The sequence below is a fragment of the Lepidochelys kempii genome, chromosome 1 (genome assembly GCF_965140285.1).
Source record: "Lepidochelys kempii isolate rLepKem1 chromosome 1, rLepKem1.hap1, whole genome shotgun sequence".
NCBI lineage: Eukaryota > Metazoa > Chordata > Testudines > Cheloniidae > Lepidochelys > Lepidochelys kempii.
In genome coordinates, this window is record NC_136380.1 from 114,968,186 (window position 1) to 114,991,576 (window position 23,391).

A 23,391-nucleotide genomic window follows, 5' to 3' on the forward strand; every position below is an offset into this window, starting at 1 on the left:
TTGGGCTAAGTTTTTGTAATAATGTTTAAATAACTTTTGGAACCATGATTACTGTGTTCATATGATTGTGAGCATAAACATTTCCCTCTTCCAGGAAGCAATTTAGAGTTCTATTTTGTGCTGCAATAACTGCTGTGTTAAGTTAGTCATACAGCGACTACAAACCTTTATAGAGCAAAGAAAAGAAGCCTTTTATTTTAACCTGGCTGAAAGCAGAAATAAAATGAGCTGTTGCATACCGTGTAGAACTGCACAAAGACTTAAAACGTTTTTTCTGGTGAGTCGTCACTGTGGTTTGTATGATTTGGTGAGACTGCAAATTGTTCATCCTGTCAAGCTTAAAACAAACAAACTCAAAACACTTCCTTTCTTTTGTTAAATTATGTGTTTCTGCAGAAACACATATCTGAAGCTATCCCTAAAAAAATATGCTGGTTCAGTATTTTCCTTTTCTTGAATGGGCCATTTATTTCCCTCCCTCTATATTTCTAGCTGCAATGCTATAGAAGATTTCTGTAGTCATGCTTGGTTAAGCCTGAGGTCAGAATACAGGAGCATGCTGCTTTGAACTGAGGTTTTGCAGGAGAAGAGAAATTCATTAACTTCTCTAAATTGAAAGGAGTGGGCAGGGGGAATCGGTTTCACAGAAAATCAGAGAGGATTGAAAATGGGTACAGTTTCCTGCTTGTGTTCTAAATGATTGGTCACACCGTGCCAATGCACTTGTATTTTAGAATTTCCTCTCTCATCAACAGTTACTACTGTGTGTCAAATAACACTCCTATGAGGCTTATGATAAAAAATATGCATTCTGTTTCAAATACAGACCAACAAGTCCATCACAGAACTCAGAGCAAGGAGGAAATCTGATTTAATAGAATAGTAGAAATAAAAGGGGCATACTTTACCCACCAGGCCCAGTGATTTCTCCCTTCCTCATACACATGGGCTGTGGGGACCAGTGAAGCACCTCCTTGAGATTGAGCCAGCCCTTTGGGAGTGGCAGGGAGATGCACAGCTAGGGTCCTGCAATTCACCCAGACTGTAATGTGGGGATTCCTAAGGCATCAGTGGCCTCCTTTTCCCAAATGACATAAGCTAAAGGAAAGCAGAGTAGGACACACATGGGTGAAGCCAGCCTTGCTCCAGAGCAGCAGGAACCCCCCAGTGCAACTGGTGGCGGCAGTAGGACAGGAAGAAGCCCAGCAGAGACGCATCATGCCCCTCTCCCATCCCCAGGTGTCACAGTTCCTGGATGTGGGCTGTTTTTTTTTTTTTTCCAGCTGAAACTGTGAACGCTTTCTGTCTCATTGGCTGCCTGTTTCACAGTCTCTGTGCTGCCAGCTTCACTCTGTGCTGTTCTCTAGCCCAGGGGTTCTCAAACTTCGTTGCACCGCGACCCCCTTCCAACAACAAAAGTTACTACACGATCCCAGGAGTAGGGACAGAGACCGAGACCGCCACCCCGGGCAGGGGGCCCAAAGCCAAAGCCCAATGGCTTCAGCCCCAGGCAGGGGGCCTGTAACCTGAGCCCCGCCACCCAGGGCTGAAGCCCTCTGGCTTCGGCCCCGGCCCTGAGTGATGGGGCTTGGGCTTTGGCCCCGGCCTCAGGCGCTGGAGCTCGAGCTTTGATCCCGGGCCCTAGCAAGTCTAATGCCAGCCTTGGCGACCCCATTAAAATGCTCTACTCTAGCCCTTCCTTCCTTCTGTCCTCTCTCTGACCCTCAATATCACCTTTCCCTCCTCTTTTCCTATTCCTTTCATCTGAGTTCCCTCCTTCCTGCCATTCTCTCTCACTTTACTGTGGTCCCGCTCAATAAAAAGAATAATATAACTGAATAAATAGAAGAAGAGCTAACAAAGCACGCACCAATCAACACGATTGCTTTACTTGTATGTTTCATCCTTATCCCCATCTTTTGTTTAGTTTGCCTTTTAGGTTTATGATCTTTGGGGCAGGGACTGCACGTAGATAATTAGGTCTGTACAGCTCCTGGCTCAATGGGACCCTGATGCTAATCAGAGCTGTTGGGCACTATTACACTATAAATAAACGTTAACAATAATCTCTATTCCAATTCATGATAGGCGAAGGGAAATAAAAAATGTCAGACTAGAGCAAATTGAAACAAAATAACATGCTACTTTAGGGCCTGAGATCAGTGAGACTGGACTGTTTATGTGTAAATACTACTGACATGAGTGAGAGTTGCAGGTTTGGGCCCTTACCAGGTACTGTTGTGACAAGCTGAGAAATGGATCTCTTTCAGGACTATGTGTAACAGTGTGGCAATGCTGAAGTTCATTTCTAGAAGTTAATCAATCTAGAAGTCTAGATTTCTAGAGATAACTGACACTTTCAGCAGCTCTATATTGCTAACACATACTGATAGTTTCTGTTGATTAGACAAATAACATGCTGTTTTCTAGAAACATCAGTAGGTACTGTTATATACTGTATAATGTTTTCCAGGAAACCTATTTGAAATGAGGATGATCTATATAACATCTCAGCTGATTTTTGGCTCTTCTCTGTATTCTTTGTACTGTTGTGGCATCGGAACGAGGATGGAAAGCTGGTTTAAACAGCCAGTTGGGGATTCTACTTGTGGAACCTATGGGTGGTGTAAAGCTGCCAACTGAATACAGTTGACTTATCTGGCAAATAATGATTAAAGATAGTAACAAAGCTATCCAAGAGCGATTCATTAATTAGAAGGCCTAATTATAGCCAATAGACAAGTTCCTATGCCATAAACAAACCAATATATATATTTGGCAGACACCATCTGCAGGGGTCTGTCAGTTTTGCTGCATACTGTACAGGTCTATGTAGCAATAGTGAGATAATGCTAAAAAATAATTTGGCACCTCCCTCATGCAAGGGTGCGTGGCGTTTACCCTAGAATTGCAGCCTCCAGCTGTCTTGACTCATGACAGAGGTTTCTTAATACCATGGAATTAGTTGACTAAAGAAGCACATCCTATCTACTCAGGCTACGTAAGGTTTCCGTGAAATAAACTCTAGTCTGATTTCCAGCACCCTGGGAATGTCTGCCTGCAACTAACATTCAGTATCCCAAATAACCCCAAGGTGACCTGCTCTTTGTAAAACTGCAGCCAAGAAAAACCCTGTTTAACATAACAGTGCAAAACTTAGAACATCAACTTGAACCATGCCGACCTCTTAGCTGCTAGGGTCTATGCAGATTAATTTAACAATAGGCAGCCTTGAAAGGGAGGAATGTTCCAAAGGGATCTTCTTCACCCATCTCTTCTCAGTTTAATAAATAGTCAGGAGGCCTGGCTTAGAAAAACTGAAAGTGCTCCTTGTTAGGAAACAATGGGAGTTACAGCAGAGAGGCAGCACACCAGTCACTTGAATCTTAGCAGAACAAAGTTACGCCTCCCATAGACTGCTGCTTTCATTGGAAAAATTGTGCTTGATTTAATTTTGATTGAGAATTAGGGTCATTTTCTGGAAATTTAAAAAATATACATGGTTTTGCCTTTTGCTGTCCATACACTGTTAGTATTTTATTAAATCAATAAATGACCCCCTGACCGAGATATAGTTTCAACTGGCTTTTCTGCAAGCAAACTGGCTGAAGACAGGTTTCAGAGTAACAGCCGTGTTAGTCTGTATTCGCAAAAAGAAAAGGAGTACTTGTGGCACCTTAAAGACTAACCAATTTATTTGAGCATAAGCTTTCGTGAGCTACAGCTCACTTCATCGGATGCATACCATGGAAACTGCCTGAAACTGAAACTGGCTGAAGACAAAAACTCTCCAGACAGGAGTTGGAGCTTAGACATCAGCTAATGCTTAGAAGTGTCCACTGCTCAGGAGAGATGCAGCAAGATAAGATCTTGAGCTACAGGGCTGCCAAAGGGACACTATTACCTTTGCTGAAGAAGATACTATCTTATCTTCAACTACATTCTCCATTGTGCCAGCCTTGCTCAGTGTGGGTAGCCTCTTAATACCCAAGTAGTCTCATTGTGTGTAAGTAAGGGGGTAGGTAAATCTGGGGTGGCACATTTAGAACTTATTGGACCAAGGAGAAGACATGGAGACTGGTCTAGATTTCCTTTTATAGTCTGAGATTTGCATCATGAGCTAGCTGCCTGGACAGAAGTACTGGAAATCCACGGCAGTCCTTAGTCCGATTAATTCGTATACTATGAGCTTGGTGTTATTTTTCTGTCTTTACTAAACATCTTTTGTTTCCTATGCAGCATTTTTGTCATCTCAACAATTGGCATGTTCATTTTCAAGAAACAAAAATAAAACAAGAGAAATCATTCAGGCCCAGTTATGAGCCTCAGAGCTGCTCACAGAGAGACCCCCTCCATGTGTGACTGTTCCACCCCTTCTACTCTGGAAAATGTGTGTGGGGGAGGGAGGGGTCCTGGACAAATCTGCACTGCCTTACTTCCTTACCTTCCCAAGACCTCACAAAGCCTGGATCTGTGAGATGGGAGGGGATTTGCTAGGAGTGGAGAGTTGGTAGCTGCATACTTGGTGGAGGGGGCTAGGTCGGACTGATGGCTCTCTGGACTTGCAGATATTCCTTGGGGCTATATTACTTGTGTCATGTGGCTCCCCTTTTAACTGGGGTAGTGGTGGCCAGAAGTCAATGCTAACTGTGGGGGAATGGGGTGTATATGTGGCCTTATTGGAAGCCCAAAATTGGTGAAGAAGCACAGAGACTCACCTGGATGGCCCAGGTGTCCATAAGATCCCTGGTATTCTTCATGTTTGTGGCCTGACCTCACCTCCTGTTCCATGGGATAAAAACTTTGCAAAGGATCTTATACATCCAAAGGTGGTTCTGTAAATTGTTCATGTTTTACTAAGGTTTCTGATTTAATCTTGATCTGTCACTACTTCTGTTTGCATTGTTAACAACTATACATCCGTATAAATGTCCATTGCTTTTTGGAAAAAAAATTCATTGCGTGACAAAAAACAAACAAGCCAACGCCTACCAAAACTGTTCTGCCTCTTACAGTCTTCTGGTAATAAAATGTAGTGAAAATGAGAAATATGTAAGATTTCATGCTGGATTATTTTTAAATAGATGTGTTTCACAAATCAGTGGAAAATGTTAGTGCCTTCTTCCTCAATGACTTAAGCCTCTGAAAACTGGACTGTTAGAAGGGTTGTGAAAGATACTTCCTTTGTGAAACTTACATGAAATGTATAGAGACAAAAAGTGGGTGAGGTAGTATCTTTTATTGGACCAATTTCTACTGGTGAGACAGCTGTCTGATCTTAAACAGAGCTCCGAGACCGGAAGCAAAGCTCTGTGTAAGCCTTAAAGCTTGTCTCTTTCACCAAAGTTGGACCAATAAAAGACATTATCTCACCCACCGTTCATCTCTCTAATATTCTGGGACCAACACTGCAAACATGAAATGTATACTTAGCTAGAAGAACACCTGAATGAGCAAAGGGTAACTTATCATGTGTGCTGTCCGGAAGGCAGTCATTGAAAAGCGGAGGGTGGATGGAAACCAGCAGGGAAAATGATAAAAAGGGATGAGAGTGGTTCAGACAGGCAAAGAATGCTGATTAACAAATGCAAATCATTTGAACGCTGAGTGGGCAGGTTAGAATAACGTCAGTGCAGATCTAAGTTACACAACAATCATACTGTAAGCAGTCTCCTGACAGAAGTAGCCTTGAGTCTTTTAAAAGTGGAAACAGCGCTCGTGAACATACTGAAGAGACTTATCTTGCACCGACAGAGTGGGGGAGTAGGAAATGGGTCAGTCTGCATAATAGGTATTTTTCCAAGTGTTTTGTATAACCCAAGCTGAGTGTTTGCAGCGCATGGGAATTATCTGTTCATTGTTACACTGATTAATTTCTTCTGTGTATTAGAAGTAAGTTTCTTTGCAGTGAAACTTGGCCCCTCAGCTGTGACACTGTGATATTGTGTTTCTACTTGGACATTTGTAAGGCCCCAAGTCAGCTGCTCTTTTGCTGCTCAAGGCTTTGCCTAGACTAGAAAAACAGGAAATAGCTTTACTACACTGTTAACTTGGGTAATTGGCACTCCCGGATCTTAGCATCTGCAAAGCCCCACTTGCATTACTGCATCCTCCCCATGTGTGTCTGGATGTATGGGCCGATTCTCTGCCCCACTCTGCCATAATATGCTCTTCTGTTGCTGGTCAGCTCAGTGGCAAAGAGCATCCCAATGTCTGTGACAAGCCATCAGCCCTGCAATGTATCTTCCTTGGAGTAAAGTCCTGTCACTCAAATTTTACTTCATTTTTCCAGGATTTTGTCCCTAAAAGTCCTCCACAATCCCAGCATTGTGGGTAAAGTGCAAATTTCCGAGCCTATACCTGATTTAAAAAAAAAAAAAAAAGTCTGTTGCTATCCTTGAGCTGCATATTTAGTGGCTTGTCCGATTTGTCTGCATATTTAGTGGCTTGTCTAAAAGTTCACTCTTTTAGAAATTGGCTAACTCTTGGCATACAAAAATCCACTGTGTTCTTTCCACTAATACCACAGAATGTGTTGTACAGGGGATGTGAAAAAGACAGTTGTTTTGCATATAAAGGGCCTGATCTTCTGCTGGACTACACCAGTTTTAAAGCCATTGGGCCAGATAAGATGGTTCAGATGGTGCAATGACGCAACACAAATTTACACCAGCTGAGGAAAATTTCAGTAGCGATACATCAATGTAAAACCAGTGCAACACTGGATAATCAGGCCATAGGAGTAGTAGTATAAGCATGAGGTGACACCGCTGAAATAGACATACCTTGTGCTCGATGTTATTCTATGACAAATGAAATTTGTCCTTCAAAATACAAATGTGCCGCCAGCATATTGCTACATGCAGCCGATTTCTGTTTCTGTAGGAGTAGTGGGCCTAATTCTCCTTTCACTTGCGCTGGCTTTCCTCCAGTGTTACACCATTGACTTCACATGAGTTATTTCTGATTTATACCTGTGTGAGAGAAGAATTGGGCTCACAGTCTGCAGTAAGACCCATCCATATTTGAAATTCATGCTGAGGTTACACAGTTATCCACAGCACAGCCTGAGGCTAATATGTTGCTGAATAGTATGTAGAACAACTTGCAGCGGTGTGTACATCCACTTGCATAATTTAACCATATAAAATGGAGGTATCCCATGTAAATGAATAAGGCCCTATCCCAGCCTGCCCATGAGCCTCCCCTCACAAGCTCCTATGCACAGCAAGGCTCTGTGCCATGTAGAGGCCGTGTGTACTGTCTACGTAACTCCTTGACATTTATTCAGAAGAATCATAGTGGTTTGACTGCACATAACCTTCCGTGGCCACAGAGGAGGGAGCTGGACTTTCTCCATAATGCACATTATTAAGTTTGATGTATTGGGTACAGCAGAAGCCGACAAGTAAATGACCTCCTCCAAAGCAGGTTCCAATGTTGCTCTATAAACTGGCCACCAGAGACGACTTCTGTAGCCAGCAGCTGTCACCATGTGGATGGAGACAAAGTGTGTCACCTATATGGTGTCCCTGAGTGCCTATGTTTGTTTCTTCCCCTGAGACTCCCACGCTGCTGTGTATGCACTGAGCCTACTCCTGCCAGAACTTGTTAATATACTTCTACGTTTTCTCTGTTTTCAGAACAGCTCTTGATTAATATTTGATATTTTTTTCAGGTTTCATTCCCCTTCACCAATACTTCAAGGCACAGAGGAGTTGGTACAGGCATTGCCATGAAACCTAACTTGAAGCAATGGAAACAACTAATGCTGTTTGGGCTATTTGCATGGGGTCTACTTTTCTTGGTGATCTTCATCTATTTTACAGATAGCAACGCTGCTGAACCAGTTCCAAGTTCCTTCTCTTACACTGAGACGAAGAGGCTCATGCCCATTCAGGGCAAGCAGAGAGTTATTATGGGAGCAATACATGACCCATCATCCTCCGAAACCATAGATAGGAACGAGGTGCTTCTTAACGAAGAGCTCTTAGATTCATTTAATTTGGGGACCGGAAGCATTAAAAAGTGGATTGATCTAGAAGATGGCTTTGAAAATGAAGAAGAGTATTTTCCTTCCCAGATAGGGAGAAAATCAAAAAATGCTTTCTATCAAGGGGATGACAACTATTTATTTGCTGCTGGCCAGCCTCGGCAACACAGCAACATTCAAGAGATAGTGAAATTCATCTCTCCCAATGAGGATGATCAGAAGGAAAATGTTTTACAGGAAAAATGGACCCATGAGAAAAGAACAAAGAAAAGAAACCCGACACACAGGAGAAGCCAGCTGTTTGATGAGTCTGATGATTGGGATGGGTTATATTCCACAATGTCAAAATCCGTCCTTTATAGGCTTTGGAAAGGGGATGTCTCCTCCAAGATGCTGAACCCTCGTCTGCAGAAAGCTATGAAAGACTATCTGAACACCAACAAGCATGGGGTGCGGTTCAAAGGGAAACGAAACTCCAGACTGACAGGAGACCAGCTCATCTGTGAGCTCAAGGACAGGGTGCATGTGAAAACAATAGATGGCAAGGAGGCCCCCTTTTCAGCTCTTGGATGGGAAAAGCACGTTCCTCAAATTCCACTGGGCAAACTGTATCCACATGGCTTCGGAAGCTGTGCCGTAGTTATGTCTGCTGGTGCAATACTGAACTCTTCTCTAGGGGATGAAATAGGTGGGTGAAAATGCTTCTCACTCATAAGTGTGTGTGTTGTGTGTGTGTTCATCTATCAAAGGGTCCATCCTTTTTCAGGGATAGGCCTGATGATCCTTATTCTTCTCTCTCCCCAGCTTTACATCTATATAACTCCATAGACTTCAGTGGAGTACTCCTGTATGAAACCAGTATAACTGAGAGAAGATCAGGCCCATGGTAGTCACTCATTTTAAGAGGGTGACATTTTATTTATTTTATTATGGATTGGGTCACAAAGAATGCATTGAGTTTAATAGAACAGTTACAGTTTTACATATTGGTATGATGTATGTTTACTTCCTTAACAGGTTAGATTTATTCTCGGGCTTTCATTTTTAAAAGATTCATTGTATTTCTGTCTATACATTAGTACAGTGTAAGGAAAAGCTTTTGTTTTGTTTGTTGTCTTAGGATTTCTTTACTGATGTGACATAATCATAGTATGTTAAAAGGATCGAGAGAAGGAAGAAATGTATGCATCAAATTTCCTCCATTTGCTTCTGGAGGACAAAGAATTTTCTGTCCCAACTTTCTATAGAAATCTTTGGATGTACACTAATAATTCCTCCCATCATCCAGGATTTCTCATCCTCGTATCTGCTTCATCTTACTGCTTTGTCTCTTTGCCACGGATTTCCCTTAAATCTCTGTGATCTATTAGAACCGCTGTCATTATTAAACTACTCTACTTGGCTTCCAGCACAGCACAAGTGCCCTGCCAGCCTGCAGCTAAAATCAAAACCGAGCAACCCCCAATTTCATGAGAAGTCCCACTGATTTAGAAACCTCTGAGGTGAAATAGCTCAACAATTCCTTCCTCCCACTGTGTGCTGTCACTGAAATGAAGCAAAATCCTTTAGTGTCAGAGTCTCAAACCAGCACAGGTATTTTCGGTGTGGTATTGGGTGCTCACCCTGACATCGTGGTGCCTTTAGTGCCCGTTTGACTCCATGGCACTAAGTATTCCCTCATAACTATTCTGGCCATGGCAGCCTCATGCCACTCACTCCATATTCTTGTGGAGCCTTCAGTTTAATTGGGAACGTTCACCTGATGTGTCTCTCCTGAGTGGAAGAGTCCTAATAAAAGTTACAGGTTTGAAATGCCACCATTAATAAGGCCTTCGTCTAACATTTCAAACCCCTCTATCGGAAAAGCCTGTGGGGAAGGAACGGAGGAATGAAAATTAAGGTTCCCCTCAGAAGCCTGCTCCAGAACTTTCTGTCAGGCAGTCAGGGCTTAGCGGAGTGCTTGATCACAGAACCTGTATGTCTTTGGGGATCTGCTGAATGCTAGAGCCACCCATGCAAGGCCTCTGTTCTGCTGCACCAGCTCTAATGCCCACTCCAGCTATTTGGAAATGCTCCACTGGAGTCAGGGTGGGGGATATAACACGCTGCACACATAGCGTGTGGTAGAACTGTGATGCTGGCCCTGCCATCAGCCCTTCTGCCCCCAAGCTTCTCCTTCCTGAGGCACAGATTTTCAATCCCGAAGAGAGGCCATCTAGAAAGGGAGAGATCTGCTGATGGAAGGACGTGGGGTGCAGCTCCAGGTTGCATGCGCCTTCTCGTAGTTTGTGATACGCATATCAGAGTTGTAACTAGATACCTTTCCAGAAGTAAAAAATTGATAACAGAGGATCACAGGGACTTTTTATTAGTAGCCCTTTAGCTCCCTCTTCTGTGTTCCTATTAGAAATGCTGTCACAGACTTTAATTTGCTTTTTGCACTCTCATCATAGGTGTTTTTGAAAGAAGATCGATGTTGCAACTGTAAATACTTGCATTGCAGGTCATGTTATTTAATGGAAACACAACTGTTTTGGCAGCATCACAGTCTGTTGTGAAGTCATGGGGAGGTTTTATTTTCCCCTTAACATGTGAACAGCAGTCAGTCATTTTATAGCTTTATCCTGAATACCTCAAAATACTTCACAAGGTTTAAAATCACTTCTCTTAAAAGCAGCTAATGTAAGTGTTAAACTGCACCCCAGTTTACTTTTCTTTTAAAAGAAAAGGTTTTTACACATGATATAAAAGCCAGCACTAGTGGATGTTGGAAGTTTTAAGACGCTGTGCTAAAATGTGTTAACAAACACAGTGAACTGTATAACTCCCCTTGTCACAAGATTGTGGTCAAAACTTTCAAATCTGGACACCTAAAGTTAGGGTCCTAAAATCCATATTTAGGCACCTAAATATAAGGGGCTTAATTTTCAGACGTGCTGAGCCTGCAGCTCCCATTGATGTTTCTGGGGGAAAAAATCAGGTCACTTATGTTTAGGTGGAAGGGGCCAAGATCTTTAGAGCCAGATTATGTGAGGCAATTACATGGCGCACAGGGATATACAAGAAGCCTCCCCTCCCTGCTTGGTACCAGAAGGAGCTGAAGTGCTCAGCACCTTGCAGATTTGCAGGGCTCAGTCCCGAATCTCACATTCACACAAGTAGCTCCGTTGACCTCAGAGTTGGGATGTGTTGCATTGCAGTAGCTCTCCACTGTTTTTCCAGGCAGAGGGCCTGGGTGAAGAGGGGAGAGTCCGTTTGGGTGGGACTGGTGTGCAAAGTAAATGCTGGGCTCCATTTTGAATGATTTTGTAGCTGTGCCCAGAGCTATGGATGGGTGCATTTTAAATATAGTTAAATTAATAACTGTTATAGTAACTCATTGTACTCATCAGTTAAATTGTCATATGAGAAGAGGTGGGTAACATGTGTTGGCCTAGATCATCCTCTCTCTCTTCATAGGCCTAGGGACAAAACTTGTAAGAAAGCAGGAGAGTACTGTCTGTAGTGGGAGTGCCATTCTCACTAACCCCCTTTATAGTTCCTCTGCACCCCCTTCCAACCTCTTCTGAAATCTACATAAGCAGTAGGGAATACTCACAAAGACAATACTGATGCAAGCTTCAGTCCAGCAAAGTGCTTAAACTGAAGTCAACAGGACTTAAGCATGTGCTTAAAGAGAAGCATATGGTTGACCACTTTGCTGAATTGGGGCCAAAGTCAGTTGTCTCTTATACAGAGCTCCTCTTCCTAATTACACGACTCTAGTTTGTGTGAAAGCCCTAGCAGTGCAGCCCTATTGGAGCCCAGGGTCCGGGAAGCCAGAGAGGGCCCTAAAGTTGCTGTGGAGGAATAGGGCCTGTGTGCTGACAGCTCTGCCCACCCACAGATTCCACAAGAGCTGCACTGATTTGGGGAATGAGGTTGGATTTGCAGGTTTGGAGGACAGAATTCTGCTTTATAAAATATAAGCCTATTATAGACCTCTGTATCTAAGCAGTGATGATCATTACACAGCTGCATACTGACCTAGTTTAACGCATCTTTGTATGAAGTATTTGTTTTAATATATTGCAGTAGAAATAATATGCAAAGTTGTGTGGACCTTTCCATCCTAATTTTATCCAGTGAGGGTAAATCTGTATATATTGCAAGAGACAAGGTGGGCGAGGTATGACATGGCTGCAACTACACTGCATATGCATTGCAAGTTAAATTAGTATTGGATTGTTCTGTATTTTTCCAGTGGATTTGAACAATTGTAGTAACATATGGCAGATAAAGAGGATTTTGGCTTTGCCTCATGGTAGAATATTTATCCTCTGAATACCAGGATTAGGAATATTTACAAATCCATTTTCCTTGAAATTAGATTGTTTTATCTTACTAAGAAATATATAAATGTAGCCCTTTTGTGCCCTTAGATTCTCATGATGCAGTTCTGAGATTTAATTCTGCTCCTACACGTGGCTATGAAAAAGATGTTGGAAATAAAACGACCATGCGCATCATTAACTCTCAGGTCAGAATCTTTTGTGAACTCATGTGTTTATTATTTCTATACAATATAACATTGCTTAGTTAACATCTTAGAAATCAAACATTTTAAGGACAAAGATGGTTGGATAATCTGGTGAGCAACTAGTGATTCACACCAATGACATAACCATGATGTAGAACTGATGAAACATTCAGGGTCAGTTCTCCCCTACAGGGTATTCTTGCATAGTGGCAGGAAACTTGATGAGTCTGGAATCACAGAGTTCCCCGAGACAAAGAAATCAAGGATGGGTTTGCAAAGTTTTGGATGAAGCCTGGAGATTTCAGGGTACCTGCTTAAGGCAGAGTCATCACTGCAGAGGATTTGTGCCTGCATGCTGCTTCTGGGTCCCCGTGATCCCGTAGGAGCATGGATCCTGGAACTCCCCTATCTTCCATTACAAACCGCCACCCCACCTTTTCCTGGGAGTGAGCTGTCTTGGAGCATGACCTAGGCCAAGTCACTGCACCTCTTTGTAAGTCCAGTTGGAAATGTATACAAAATACAGAAACCTCAGTGAAAACTAAACAATGCATCTGAGCTGAACTTCCTCAAATAACCAGAAAAAAGTTTTCCTCCACACAGGTTAACATTTGTTGAGCTGTAGTGACATCTTGTGGTTGAAGTATTTTTTTCAGTTTTCAAAAACTGCTAAAACTGATTTCCTAAGCTCTGGCCTTGGACAAACCACTTCATTTTCTCCTTTCAGTTTCCCCATCTGGGGATTGTGAGGATTTAATTAGTTAGTGCCCTTACAGTGTTTTGAACATAAAACATGCTATATAAATTTTAATAATTATTATTATTGCATTTTCAAAATTGTGTCATAGCAAACCTTGCATAATTCAATTTAGTAGCATTACTGTTAAATTATTCCTTTTCTTAACTATTTGTTTTTAGCAGTGCCCCCAATGTGGTAGGTGCCGAGCAAACTTAAAAGAGGATGTGATCTCTTCCTTAATAAGCTTATACTCTGAAGACAAGTGTTCACAGTATTTTAAAAAAGCACTACCCATAGAAATGGGAGGTTAGGGATACTGTGGTGGATTGGACTGATTTTTCTGGTATTGTAGAAACCTGATGAAAAGTCATCTAAGCTCAAAGTTTGTGGTAGGGAAAATACTGCTATGGCAATAAAATTATTTTTCTCAAGGAAATATGGCTCATTGAAATCTAAAGGGAAATGACCATTAGTTTTGAATTCATTTGTCTGGAATTCACATTAATAAAACAGCTGGAGCCAAATTAATGCTGTTTTAATCACTGTTGAAATCATTCTTCCCAATCCTCCCTGGGTTTGGATGACCCAGGGATCAGTAAGATCTGCTTAGGAGCCAAAGGAATAGCAGCTCAGGGAAAGGATGGGCCAAGAGGAATGAAAGGAAAGCCACAGTGGGCTAGAAGGATTAGGGAGAAGATGTATTGGAGAGAAACAGAAGGGCAGTTGACAGCAGTGGATCTGAGTTGTATTATTTAAGCTAAAAACAACAGAACTCCAAAGCAGAATCCTGGAATCACATCTCTCTGTGAAAGTTGCTGGCTCCCCAAGAAAAGGTTCCGATGTACAGTTTGGGCTAGTAATACTTCAATTTTAAATTTCCAGAATACATAGCTGTGTCCACACACAACTGGTGGGCTTCTGGGTGGGCCTGTAACATGTTCCTTACTGGTGATCCACTGTGGACACAGTTGTAATTCAGTGAACTGAATCTTCACACACGTACGAGTGCTGCTTACGGTGAAACTCTTAACATGTAAAATTGATAAAAGTTCACTGAAGGTTCAAGTAGCACAAGTGCCTGAGGGAAGCTTTTATTTCAGAGAGGAACTCCTGACTGTTTTCTGGACACACACCCTATGTGTATCCACAGGGCCCCCAGATAACTAGGAGCATCTGAAGCTGTGGAGGGGGATGAGAAGGCCTTGGGGAAGTTGATTATTCTTTTTGTACTTCCTGTGGGCTCAGGTCTTTTTACATGTTTAAAAAAACCCAAACCCCTTGCATTTAGCCTTAGCAAGAAAAGGTTGATGATAACCCCCCTTTTCCCCCTCCCCCACCATTTTTGTTGGCTTGTTGAGCATCCAACAACAACATGGATGTGTATCTGTGTTGCCACTGATGTGCCGTGTTTCAAAAAGCTTGATGCTCATAGAGTTCCTGGACTTCACTCTGGTACACGTTTGCATTTACTAGTGCTATTCTTTTGCATGGTCTTTTGTAGAGAGAGGATTCATGTTGCTCAGGTTTCATTGAAAACATTTGTGTGTGTGTTTCTTTGCAGATTCTCACCAATCCAAACCATCACTTCATTGACAGCTCATTATATAAAGATGTTGTTTTAGTGGCCTGGGATCCTGCTCCTTACTCTGCAAATCTGAACGTGGTAAGTCCTCAGTTTGCTCATTTCCTCCCAACCAGCTGAAAACGGTGGACAAAGTTACTTGCAATGAATAGTTTGATTCTACAGCTCATAGCTACCGGTCAGTTCAATGATCTCAAGATTTTAATGTGGTACTTATAACTAAGCACACCATTTCTATATGGAGATATATATTCACTGGGCAGTCTTTTGAATGGCCCTCACTTCTACCTGAGCAGACTACTTATTTTAAAAAAAGAAAAGGAGGACTTGTGGCACCTTAGAGACTAACCAATTTATTTGAGCATGAGCTTTCGTGAGCTACAGCTCACTTCATCAGATGCACATCCGATGAAGTGAGATGTAGCTCACGAAAGCTCATGCTCAAATAAATTGGTTAGTCTCTAAGGTGCCACAAGTACTCCTTTTCTTTTTGCGAATACAGACTAACACGGCTGTTACTCTGATACTTATTTTAAGAGATACTGAGGATAGATGGATTGGTAGGGAGTTGGGGTGAGGTTTTACTGTTTTGTGTATTCAAAATGAGAGTTAGATAATAAATATGGGAGAAATTGCTGTGTGTGGCAGGTAGGGAAAGTGCTGGATTTTGTGGAGGGGCATGAGCTAAGGTAAATCATCACATCTGTATTTTCCATCTTCCCCTATGTCCCACCACAAAAACCCTACACTTAAATAAAAATACATAATACACTTCCCTAGTCTCTTCCAAATCCATTGCCCTCAAGCACACCCCCATATATATTTATTCACAAGTCCCCAGACTTCCAAATTAATTTGCTAGTGCCCTCCTCTTCCAAATCCCTTTGTTTCCAGTCACCATCACCCCCCAAAAATCCATCTTGCAGTCTCTGGAGGGGCTCTGTAGAAAAGGAGGCTATTAGCAGTGGGAGCCCAGGGAAGCCATAGAGCTGAACATGCTGCAGCTGGAGATAAGTGTGCCTGTTTCATCAGGTGAACCCCCTTTAGTGCAGCTCACAGAGTGCTTCCAGCCTCCTCCAGGAGCTGCTGCAGCTGGTGGGGACAGAGAGGTGCTGTAGCGATGTGATGTTTTGGAATGAAATTCTCTCCACTAAACCTATTTAACCCCTAATTAATTACTTAACACGGGTTTGTGAATGGTGCATAGGCCTTGTGTTGATTCTATGCACTGGAGTGAATTGCATATTGGGAGCACATGCATGTAGAAGGGAGCAGAGCAGCCCAAGTTCAGGACTGGCTCACTAAGAAAATGTCCAGCAACCCAGGCCAGCTTGGTGACTATGCTTTCGTACTTTAGTGCCAACACAGAGCTGCTGGTCATAGAATCATAGAATATCAGGGTTGGAAGGGACCTCAGGAGGTCATCTAGTCCAACCCCCTGCTCAAAGCAGGACCAATCCCCAACTAAATCATCCCAGCCAGGGCTTTGTCAAGCCTGACCTTAAAAACTTCAAAGGAAAGAGATTCCACCACCTCCCTAGGTAACGCATTCCAGTGGTTCACCAACCTCATAGTGAAAAAGTTTTTCCTAATATCCAACTTAAACCTCCCCCACTGCAACTTGAGACCATTACTCCTCGTTCTGTCATCTGCTACCATTGAGAACAGTCTAGAGCCATCCTCTTTGGAACCCCCTTTCAGGTAGTTGAAAGCAGCTATCAAATCCCCCCTCATTCTTCTCTTCTGCAGACTAAACAATCCCAGTTCCCTCAGCCTCTCCTCAGAAGTCATGTGTTCCAGTCCCCTAATCATTTTTGTTGCCCTCCGCTGGACATTTTCCAATTTTTCCACATCCTTCTTGTAGTGTGGGGCGCAAAACTGATGAGGCCTCACCAATGTCAAATAGAGGGGAACGATCACATCCCTCGATCTGCTGGCAATGCCCCTACTTATACATCCCAAAATGCCATTGGCCTTCTTGGCAACAAAGACATACTGTTGACCCATATCCAGCTTCTCGTCCACTGTAACCCCGAGGTCCTTTTCTGCAGAACTGCTGCCTAGCCATTCGGTCCCTAGTCTGTAGTGGTGCATGGGATTCTTCCGTCCTAAGTGCAGGACTCTGCACTTGTCCTTGTTGAACCTCATCAGATTTCTTTTGGCCCAATCCTCTAATTTGTCTAGGTCCCTCTGTCTCCTATCCCTACCCTTCAGCGTATCTACCTCTCCTCCCAGTTTAGTGTTATCTGCAAACTTGCTGAGGGTGCAATCCACGCCATCCTCCAGATCATTAATGGTGTTGTATTTTATATACTGTTTAGTGTGTATTGAGAAGCACCCTAGGACTGATCAGTTTCTCACTTTTGTTTTTTTCCCTCCACCCCCCACCCCCTGCAGTGGTTTAAGAAGCCAGACTATAACCTGTTCACGCCTTACGTGCAGCATCGCAGGAGGAATCCAAACCAGCCATTTTACATCCTCCATCCCAAGTTTATATGGCAGCTCTGGGACATCATTCAGGAGAACACTAAAGAGAAGATACAGCCCAACCCACCTTCATCAGGTTTCATTGGTAGGTGTGTCTAGCAATGCCCTAAAAGACATGTTATCTAAATAATGGTTAAATAGATACACTCCTCATAATCAGGCCTGTTTTCATGCATTATTTATTGTGCTAGTATAATGACAATGACCAATTAAAATACACAGCATGGGAAACATGGTATAAAAGAACAGGGTGACTCACTGTGAATGTTATGGGTTCTTGACCCTTAAATCAATAGTTTATGAAATGCTCAAGTGTATGGAGTTTTGCAGTGAGATATACGGGGGGTTTGTGTGAAACAAAACTATTACTTTTACTTACAGCTAAAGTCCACCGCAGGTTATAGATACATTGAAATTCCTATTGGGCTATTACTGTCCATTGTAAAGTTTTAAAATCTTAAACCAACCAGTCAAGCTGCATGCTTCCTCCACAAACGACGGGGGAGGAGGAGTCTTCTTGCCCAGGCAGGGCTCTGTGATACTACTCCAGCCTCAGAGTAGCTAGTGCATGCCACCCTCCCCTTACACTAGGAGGGACAGAATTTCAACTCAGTTTCTTGGCCCTTCCATAATATTTCCCTGAAGAAGGGATGATTTGGCCCAGAGGTCACATTTCCTGTTGTGTGACTGTCAATGCCTGGTAGATGCGTATCACTAACATGTAGGGATACATGTAAGCAATGCATTATGAAGTCTCAAGATCTGACAGGATTCATCACTACTAGTGGATACACAGATAACAACAGTTCAGCAAGGGTTGCCTTCCACCTCTGGTTTGAGACTTTACCCTTCCCTCCACGGATAAGGGTCTAACCATAGTGATCTATGTGTTTATCACAGTCAGAAAATACTGGGGCTGAAGATGAAGATTACCTGGATACTTGAGCTAGTACAGCAGGTAGGAAAAGCCATGTCTCCCCAGTGCTCTGCATCCTCTGGTGACTTCCCATTGGATTCCAGAGCCAATTCAAGGTCTTAGTGAAAGTTTTTAGGCTTTCAGTGGCATAGGATCGAGATCACCTGTCCAGTCATGATCCACCAGAAGAGCTGTGTTCATCAGAATGGTGAAGCTGCCAGTTCCCAGCGTGAAATTTTTGGAAGCTGGAGCCAAAGAATTCTGGAAATGATATCAGGGCATTGCTCAAAGTTAACTGTTCAGCAAAATCTTTCCTAGAATAATGAAAACTTTTAAATAAAATAAAATAACAGCTGCTGAACCTGGGAATGGTGAAGAGGAAGAGCCCAGTTGTCAATCCAGAATCTGTCTTTAGGAATGCTGCAAAAACGTCCTCTCTGAAAAGACCTTTGCACTGTAAGAGAGACAACACTGAGACATTTTCCATGACAGGCTAAACTGTCATGGAAAACTTCAGCCAAAACTGTTAGGCTATTTCTGAGAACAAGGCTAGCAGAAAATACCTTTTTTTTTTTTAAACATTAAAAAAGTTCCACCTTGTAAACGCCTACCCCCCCCACCCCACAAAACAAAAAAAAATAAAAGCCCCAAAAAACCCAAATCAGAAATGCAGCCTTAAAAAAAACCCCACACCACCATCTTTACCTCTTGCAGTTTTTTAACCCCAAAAAGGGAGCTGTGCCAGACTCCATGAAATTAACTAAGGACATTGCTTTTGCTGTTGATATTACATGAAGGGCACTCTGGACAGCAGTATAAAATGCTAAAAGAGATAATTGGACAAACCGACTGTGAGCCTTAATTGCCTTATTTGTCATCTAGCTACTATTCCATTAGGTGCATTTGAAAGCTCTTCAAAATAGATATTTCACATTTAAGAGCATATTGAATATATACCTATACAGTGCACATGTAATGTAGTTTAAACTGAAAGCGAGCATACTACAGCAACTGTGTATTGTCAGTGGTAGATATAAATGGGATAGGTCGGTGGTGTGAGCATTGGCCTGCTAAACCCAGGGTTGTGAGTTCAATCCTTGAAGGAGCCATTTAGAAATCTGCAGCAAAAATTGGGGATTGGCCCTGCTTTGAGCAGGGGGTTGGACTAGATGATCTCCTGAGGTCACTTCCAATCCTGATGATCTCTGATAATGCATAAATAATGTAATTCAATTTGGCAGAAATCTGATGGGACATGTTAGTGTTCAGATTGGTTATCTATCAGCAACTCAAGTGGCAAATATCTGTTTGGAACTGAAGCTGACAGACACAAATGAGAGGGACGGTATGATAGCCATGTAATCTAAATTGCACGGCACTGCTTGTTTGTTTGTAAATCTAAAAAATTAGCATATTTAGGGATGAATATCCCTAGCAAATATAATTCAGATTGAATAGAGGGACTAGATAAATGAAAGTTGTTATAAAATATAACAGTAACTTATTTTACAGATGACATCTAGGAAATGATTTATTAAATGCCCATACTATCTTAGCACAATCTCATTATTAGCATGAAAACATCAAATTAAGAAAGATCCTGCTGTTTATAGTAGCCTAAAATGCACTTATGAATTTCCACAGGTAGAGGGACCTATTTCCTTTTAATCTAAGCCTGCATTTATAACTTGAACCAAAATAAGCATGCCTAAAATCAGTTTATTAGAATGCCTTTTTTCTAAATCAAGATTTGCAGCTGTACAGTTAAAACAGATGCATAGCCCTTGTCACTTGTATATTCTCCTAAAGGGACAGATTCTGTCATCCATACTCACATTGTGTAGCATGTTACTCATCGTAGTCCTATTGAAGTCCTTGGGATTACTTCTGGAGTAAAGTTCTACTTAACATGGTTATAATAATCTGTATCTAACTAAACAAAGGAATGGGGGAATGTCGCTCTCCTATTTAACACATATGTTCTGGATATTCTCCCATTGGAGGTGGTTCACCAAGTTTCCAGCTATTTATTATATACTGAGAAAGGGGCGTACAACTGAAAACAGTCCGGGGATGCAGTGAGAGAGAGAGAGAGATTCCAGCTGACCACAGTCTACAGAAGGATAGACCCACCCACATATTGTTAAGGTCACTAAGTGGCCCTTTTGCTGGCTGAGCTTGAAAACCTTCCTAGCACAATAGTCAGGATAGCAAATCTTTAGTGATGTTACTAGTGAGATTGCTCTGTATTGTCCACATTTCGTACATTGCAAAGGGTACATACTCTGAGCCCAGACCTGGGTAAAAGTACATCCATGGTATGGAGTCTTCAGGAGCTCTGCAGCCTTCCTGATACCACTACCTATTATTAGGTTCCCCAACACTTCCCATAATAAAGCCCTGTTTTCAGATGTTGATAACTTTGCTAAATTTGAACGATCTGGGCTGAAATTTTCCATGACAGGCTAAATTGTTTTGGAAAACTGCAGCCAAAACTGTTCACCTATTTCTGAGGAGAAAATACTTTCCATTTTTTTACATTAAACAAAAATTCTGGTGACCTTTCCTTTGGAAATGCTCTAGCGCTCCCATGTTGTGGAGTGGGGACTTGAAATTTGGCAGAGGAGTAGCCTTTGTGTCAGGGCTGTCTCCTTTACCATCCTCATGAAAATCTGCCCAAACTTGGCCAAGTTATAAGCCTTTGAAAAAATCAAATCTACGCAGACTGGCTTGCTGTGAATATCACAGTGGATGGCAGGGGCTTGTGCAGCCTTAATACTCCCAGTCAGAAGAGAATGGGACAAGGGTCCCTACCCAGTGACAGATGATGGCAGGCAACCTGAGACCTGACTGAGCACTCCAGGAGTGGACGATGGAGAGGGAAGGGGAAGATATGGGTGCAGTTACCTGGAACTGTAATACACACCTTCCACCTTCTGCAACAAATGAGGCCCAGGGGCCCTACAGACAACAGTTTACTTTATTACATAACCTTGATTCATCCCCAGATCAGCTCTGTTCTATACACTGAATGAGGCAGGGCCTCTGTGGGAAAAATACATAAGAACATAATAATATGTGACCATGTAATTAAAGACTGTATTCTAATGTATATGCACAAGGGTGTGTGTGTGGCGGGGGTTGGGGGAGGGAGATTGCACAGGCAATCTTAATTCTGGCATTTCCTAACTTTGGAGTGGTTGACTTTGCATACTTAGCTCAGTGTCCCACCCCAGTGTGGGTAGACACATGTGGAATTATTTATATTTTGGCAGTTTCCAGAGGCCCCAACTGAAATCAGAGCCAGATTGAGCTTGGTACTGTTCAGACATATAGGAAGACACAATTCCTGCCCTGAACAGCTGACAGACTAAGTGTAAGCACATACAGAGGCTGGAGGGGATGCATACATATCTATAATTTTAATCTTCATGTTTTGTACCTTATATTAAAATAGAAAGAAAAAATGTTTATTAAAGTATAGCTGTAACTGCGTTCCAACCTCTCTTTGATTAGCTAGTGAGTTGTATGTTAGCATTTCAGAAGCACTGGTTCTCAAGGAGAGATTGGAAGAAGGAAAGGTAAGTGGCATTATGGGTCAGTTCAGGGAAGGCACCCATTTCTGGGAGGTAGCCAGGAGGAAAACATAAAGATGGCTGTGACAAAGAGCCCAGATCCACAAAGGTACTTAGGTGCTAAAGTCCTGTTTTGTGAGCCACAGCATTCCTGCTTGTGGCTGCCGAACCCTTTAGGCACCTAAACTCACTCGGCACCTACGTGTTTGCAGTAAAAGTTCCCTTGATACATGTGTTTCTAACTCTGAGCATATGCAACCTCCCTCCAGGTGTCAGGGCATCTATCTCCCCCATAAGCCTCAGAGCAATCCATGAACTTGGGGGAGGGCGGCGGCACTCCTGCAAGGCCTGATCCAGTAGATTTACACAGAACTGGGGAGGAGGAGCTCTATTATAATTTTTAGCCCAGTGGTTAGAGCACTCATCTGGGATGTGGGACAACCAGTTCAAGTCCCCCCTCTGCCTGAGGAGGAGAGAGGATTTGAAGAGAGATCAGCACCTCTCAGGTGAGTGCTCTAACCACTAGGCTGTAGAGTCATTCTCTTTCTCTGGCCTAATTAATATTTAATTATTCATTTATTTAATTAAAAGTGCAGTAGCTTCCAAAGGAGACACTGAGGGAGCCATTCGTCAGTTTATTCCATAGCTCAGTGGTTCAGGCACTCCCCTGAGAGGTGGCAGTTCCAATCTCTTTTCCTCATGCCTGGGGGTGGAAATCGAACCTGGGTCTCCCCCATCCTGTGCGAATGCTCTAACCGCTGAGATTAAGGTTATAAGAGAGCTGCTCCTCCTCCTGCCAAAAACAGAGGTGGGGAAAGGCAGAAGGAAGGAGATCTAGTAGGTCTCTGAGCACACCTACTGGATTGGACCGTGCATGCGAGTGAGGCAGAGGAGCACCTGTCTCCCCCTAGTTCATGGATCGCTAGCAGAGATAGGTGCCTACACCTTGGCACCTATCTCTGAGAGCGGCAGGGCTTAGCACACATCCCCTCATCTACCATTGGGTGGCTTAAGAAGCTGCCAACCTCAGGTGCTGGGTTTGTAGATCACATTCATCGTGCCTGTCTCTCCCCATTCATTGTACAGGGACCCTAGGTGCCTAACCCAGGCTTTCTGAATTACCATGTTGTTCCTGGGAGTTTTTTTTTCCTAGACTCCTAAAAGTTAGATGTGGAGATCCTGAACATCGCAACACCTAGGTCCTTTTGTGGATCTGGGCCAAAATAACTATACATCCTGATGTGGGAAACTTCCACATGCATTCCCTGTGCGTGAAACAGCTCTACTCCTGCAGCCTTGAGAATAGGTATGATTCCCCATTGGGCTGACTGCTCCAAGATTAGTCACCCAACGTACAGAAAGTTTATGCTGCCTTTTGGGGCTTACCAACAAACCCTGTCCATTTATGCAATGGCACATGCTTCATCCATCAATGATAGGTAACACATAGTTATGGATTGTCATAATCAGACTGGATGATAATGAATTTCGAGCAGTGCACACATTTAAAAGAAATGCATACAAAGATAGCCATGTCTGTAATCATGGAAATATAACAAAACATGGTTTCAGCACCACTT

General features: G+C 42.7%; 2 protein-coding genes across 3 annotated transcripts in view; one reads left to right on the top strand and one right to left on the bottom strand.

Moving 5' to 3' along the window:
- ST6GAL2 (ST6 beta-galactoside alpha-2,6-sialyltransferase 2) overlaps nucleotides 1-23,391 on the top strand; it is a 249,708-nt gene that overhangs the window by 213,750 nt on the left and 12,567 nt on the right. For both annotated transcript variants that reach the window (XM_073351066.2, XM_073351076.2), the window contains 4 exons: nucleotides 7,679-8,681; nucleotides 12,415-12,512; nucleotides 14,813-14,914; nucleotides 17,231-17,405. In XM_073351066.2, the coding sequence (XP_073207167.1) occupies nucleotides 7,736-8,681; nucleotides 12,415-12,512; nucleotides 14,813-14,914; nucleotides 17,231-17,405 (1,321 nt within the window). In that variant the 5' untranslated portion in view covers nucleotides 7,679-7,735. The remainder of the gene's footprint in view (nucleotides 1-7,678; nucleotides 8,682-12,414; nucleotides 12,513-14,812; nucleotides 14,915-17,230; nucleotides 17,406-23,391) is intronic.
- The window catches only part of LOC140914077 (opsin-3), a 153,260-nt gene continuing 147,382 nt past the window's right edge, over nucleotides 17,514-23,391 (bottom strand). Inside the window, exons 6-7 of the transcript XR_012159758.2 lie at nucleotides 18,599-18,690; nucleotides 17,514-18,497 (exon numbers count right to left, since the gene is read on the bottom strand). The gene's annotated coding sequence lies outside the window, so the exon portion shown is untranslated. The remainder of the gene's footprint in view (nucleotides 18,498-18,598; nucleotides 18,691-23,391) is intronic.